Source organism: Penaeus japonicus, unplaced genomic scaffold (assembly GCF_977035675.1).
Source record: "Penaeus japonicus unplaced genomic scaffold, GWHDUDI00000001_assembly GWHDUDI00000008, whole genome shotgun sequence".
In the NCBI taxonomy this organism is placed as follows: domain Eukaryota; kingdom Metazoa; phylum Arthropoda; class Malacostraca; order Decapoda; family Penaeidae; genus Penaeus; species Penaeus japonicus.
The window spans coordinates 10,395,839-10,400,838 of NW_028234410.1; the positions used below are offsets into that span (position 1 = coordinate 10,395,839).

Below are 5,000 nucleotides of genomic sequence, written 5' to 3' on the forward strand. Positions count from 1 at the left end.
AGAATGTGGAACAGAAAAGGAAAGAAGGAGAGAAAGAGAAACAAAGGAAGAGGAAGAAGAAGAAAAAACGATATAAAAAGAAAAGTGAACGATAAGGAACGTGTTTTTTAAATTCTTTTTAATTATAAAGAATTCGTGAGGAAAGTGAAAAAAAAACGCAAGGGAAATTAAAGAAGATGAATAATGGTAATAACAAAATTATAATAATGATAATGATAATGATGATGACGGTGATGGTAATGATACTACTAATAATAATGATGATGATAATAGATTGTCATTATCAACAATAATATTATCATTATTGCAATTATCAATAGCATTATCGTTATTATCATTATCGTCAGAAGAAAAAGAATAAAGATGATAATTAGAAATATAAAACAGTAGAAAAAAAATATATTGATAAGCAGAGAAAGATAGAGAACTGAGAAACTTCCTTCTCCTCCTCTCCTTCTTCTTCCTCTTCCTCTTTTTCCTCTCCCTCCTCCTCCTCCTCCTCTTCTTCTTCTATTTCCTCCTCCTCCACCAACTCCATCTCAACTTCCGCCACCACTACCACTTCCAACCACCACCTCCACCTCCTCCTCCTCCCCCTTCCTCCACAAGAATCGCAAGTAAAGACGACTTCCTCCTTCGTGAATCCTCATTGGCTCCTTAATCCTAATAATCGGGTGAAGGACAGTGTCTTTCCCTTTCAGCACTGACGACGCCAGAGGTATGATAATGCGGGATTTATCGGCGGTGCTGAGCTTAAGGGGAAAACGCGAGGAAATGTATGGTGAGAGGGGAAGTCAATGCAGAGAGAGATCGCTAGGATGAAATGGGTTGAGTAGATTTATATATATGTATATATATACATATATATATATACGTATATATATATATATATATATATATATATATATATATATATATGTATGTATGTATATATATACATATATATACGTATATATATGATATATATACATATATATACGTATATATATGATATATATATATATATATATTGTCAGTGGTTGCTGCCAATACTACCAATAATTATAATGACACCGGTTATTGCAGATTAGTATGATGATGATTATGATTGCATAGTAGTTAGGATAATTGTATTTTTGACGAATAAAACAAATTTAAGAAATCAGCACCGTCATGAAGCGTCTTACACACCTTATAAAATCAGCAACATGAATGATAGTAATAATTCGGTTAACTGTAATTCACACACATGCACCTATACATGTAGGCCTACTCTCTCTTTCTCAATTCATATGCACACACTCTCTCACACACACACACACACCACACACACACACACACCACACACACACACACACACACACACACACACACACACACACACACACACACACACATATATATATATATATATATATATATATACAAATATTTACACATTCACAAACACATAAGGATTACCAGTTGTAAATCCATGAAATACAAATAAACATGTTGCTAAACATTTTAAACAAAATACTCAGATGAAAATACAACGTTAATCATTATGCTGCGGTTGCGAGCATAGCCATTACACGAAAAATAGGTACTATGAAACTGTACAAACCAAATAAGGGAAAGCGTAACATGGTACTGCTTTGCGTTAGCCAAGGTCGTTAGTATGGGAACCAAGTGCGTCAAAAGATTTATAAATATTTGCACATACTGTGTTTATTATATATGTACTTTTATATGTATGTATAGAGATGAAGGTATGTTAAATTTTCAACACATAAATCATGTTGCTCCTAATAATCCACACAAGTGAAACGTAACCCCCCCCCCTGTCCCTCCTCTCCTCTCCCACCCGAGTCAAAAAGGCATTTCCTGAAAAAAGAAAAGAAAGAAATAAAGAAAAAAAAAGAAAACAGAAGAGAGAAAAACCGAGCCAAATATATATAAAAAAGGAAAACAAGAAGAAGCAGGGAAGAGGAGCACCGAAAGTGTCGTACCGCATCGGGGGAAAGAAAGTCAGTCTCGCGGCTCGCGGTCGGTCGGCCCGAGTTCGGTTCGCGGTCGGAGTCTCAGTTCTGGCCCGGCTGCCGGAGAGTCGAGACGGCGGAGCTACGCTGCGGGATTACGCTGGTTTCCTCTGCGGGATTTTGACTCTCGTTGTGTGTGTGTGTGTGTCGGTGGATTTCGGTGGATTTTGTCCTTTCGCGATTAGGTGTGGATCGGGTCTCGTATCTGGCGGGTGACATCGAGGTGATGGATTCCATGTGCTTGGATTAAGTTATAAGAATTATTTTCTCCCCCGATATTGACTTCGTCGAGGAAGATATATCGTTCCGAAAAAAAAAAGTTTTTGATTTTTCTCCCGAACTAAACTTACAAAGTTTATAAGCGAATAGGATATTTTCCTCCCGTTGGAAGTGTGTTATGAAAACCCGACTTTACCCACAAGCAGTGATGTCACTCCCCCACGTGAACAGAATCGGAGGACTAAACTTTGCCAAAATGAACACCGTCTGAATAACAGACCTCGGGGAGTGGAAAAAAGGGAGAGAAAGAGGGAGAAAGTAAAGAAAGATACAAGGAAAAAAAACTAAAAGAAAGAAAATAAAAAAACCTTAGTTAACGAAGACAGAAAAAGGAAAAAAGGAGAGAAAGAGAGAGAAAGAAAATCAAATAAAATAAGATACAAGTAAAAAAAAAAACTAAAGAAAGAAAGAAAAAGAAAAACTCAAAGTTAACCAAGACAGAAATACTTCCAGATCAACCCAACGGAACTCAGGACCGACCTACCACAACCAAATGGTTAACCAACAGTAGATCAAACCCCAAGCATGGCTGGTTTTCGAGGTGTTTTGGCCACCGTTCTTGTGGCCATGATGGTCGGCTCTCTGCCTGGCCCGTCCACGGCGAATTTCAACCTCTACTTGACCCAGGAAGAGGTCACCAGAATCTTAGGTGAGTAGGTAGGCCTACGGCGCGCGAGTAAGCTGGCGAGAAACTTTGGAAGAGTTGCAGATTTTGTTCATGATTTTTTTAGGTTTATTATCATCGTCATAACAATATTAATAATAACAATTAGAATGATTGATAACATTGCTGATGATGGTAATTTATAATTATGATTGATATTATTTCATAATAAAGATGATGATAATAATGATATAGATATTGGATTATAATGATAATAAAGATAATGGTAATTATTACAGATATGATTATTGTTATTATTATTGTTTTTGTTATTATTATTATTATGATTATTATAATTATTATTGTTATTATAATTATTATTGTTATTACTATTATTATTATTGTTATTATTATTATTATTATTATTATGATCATTATTATTATTGTGATCATTATTATTATTATTATTATTATTATTATTATTATTATTATTATTATCATTATAACTACTGTTACATTGTCGACTACTAGTAATACCACTATTACCAATATTTTTTTATTTTGATTTCATTATCGTTTTAATCAATTATATAATAATTATTAGGAATGCCATTTTGCGATATCCAATATGTCATGCAAACTTCTTATATGTATGTCCTAATGAGCATCGCATGACAACAACCAGTTTATGCACTTAACGTATTTTTCCCTTCTTTCCCCCCTAGTAATGCACCTAAACCTAACATTATTTTTAAAAGGTAATCTTTAATTCTAATGTTACAAAATTTGACAATAACTCGCGTACAGTTTTTTTTTTTACCTTTTTTGCTTGTGTTTAAACATTTATGGAAAGGGACGGACCGGAATGATTTTGAATCTTCATGAAAATGGCATAGGCAGAGAGTCGTTTCAGTATTGTGCATGAACAAGTTTGTGATAATGGCTGCTAGAGGCATTAGCTAGGCTAGGCAAGGCTGAGAGACATTTGCGTTCGCGAAGCTGTTGTGATGTTAAAATGTGTGTGTTTGTTTGTAAGTGTGTGTAAACGAGGGAGGGGGAGTGGGAGTGGGAGGGGGAGTGAGAGAGAGAGGGGGGGGAGGGAGAGATAGAGAGAGAAAGAAAAAGAAAGCGAGAGAGAAAGTAAAAGAGAGAGAGAAAAAGAAAGAAAGAAAAGGAAAAGAGAGAATGAGAAAGTAAGAGAGAGAGAGAGAGAAAGAAAGAAAAGAAAAAGAGAGAGGGAGAGAGAGAATGAGAAAGAAAGAGAGAAAGAGAAAGAGGAATAGAGAGAGAAAGAGTGAGAAATTGTTTCAGTGTTGTCCAGCGCACATCGCGGTTGTCCGTCCGAAAGACTGGTTGAGATGGGGACTGGACAGTCCATAATGTTATTCCATGCCATCAATTTATCTGTACATACATACCCATAACCTTAATACATTTACAGATAAGATATAGAAAATGAACAAGCCGAGAAATTAGTGAACGTGCTTTAGCTTTGCTCAAACACTTGACAAAAAAAAGAAAGAAAAAAAAAAATCCTGAAGCCAGTTCTTCAAGGCTCCGGACACCGTTGACCGAACTACTGGCGCTGGTAACGGCAGGGAAATTCTATCGCTTTTATTTACACTTGTATGTGTTCGTTCATTTGTTATTAATAGAGGATATTAATGTGTGGAAGGCTTGCTGTTCTCATGCTGCTGCTGATTTGCTTGCTTCGTGGAAATTGGTCTTGCAAGGAGTAACTTTGGGCAACATGTTTACTCTCTCTCTCTCTCTCTCTCTCTCTCTCTCTCTCTCTCTCTCTCTCTCTCTCTCTCTCTCTCTCTCTCTCTCTCTCTCTCTCTCTCTCTCTCTCTCTCTCTATATATATATATATATATATATATATATATATGTATGTGTGTGTGTGTGTGTGTGTGTGTGTATGTATGTATGTATGTATGTATGTATGTATGTATATATATATATATATATATATATATAAATGGATATATGCGCATATAAATGTATATATGTAAATATATACATATACATATAATATACAATTGCATACATACATACGTATATGTGTGTTTATTTTGAATTATAGGTATAGATATACTTAAGGACGTATTATATTT

The 5,000-nt window shown here is 35.3% G+C and overlaps 1 protein-coding gene across 2 annotated transcripts in view; it reads left to right on the top strand.

The window, feature by feature from the left end:
- Window positions 1–2,014: 2,014 nt before the first annotated feature.
- The window catches only part of LOC122251694 (inactive tyrosine-protein kinase Dnt), a 213,611-nt gene continuing 210,625 nt past the window's right edge, over window positions 2,015–5,000 (top strand). For both annotated transcript variants that reach the window (XM_043013794.2, XM_043013795.2), the window contains exon 1: window positions 2,015–2,928. In XM_043013794.2, the coding sequence (XP_042869728.1) occupies window positions 2,805–2,928 (124 nt within the window). In that variant the 5' untranslated portion in view covers window positions 2,015–2,804. The remainder of the gene's footprint in view (window positions 2,929–5,000) is intronic.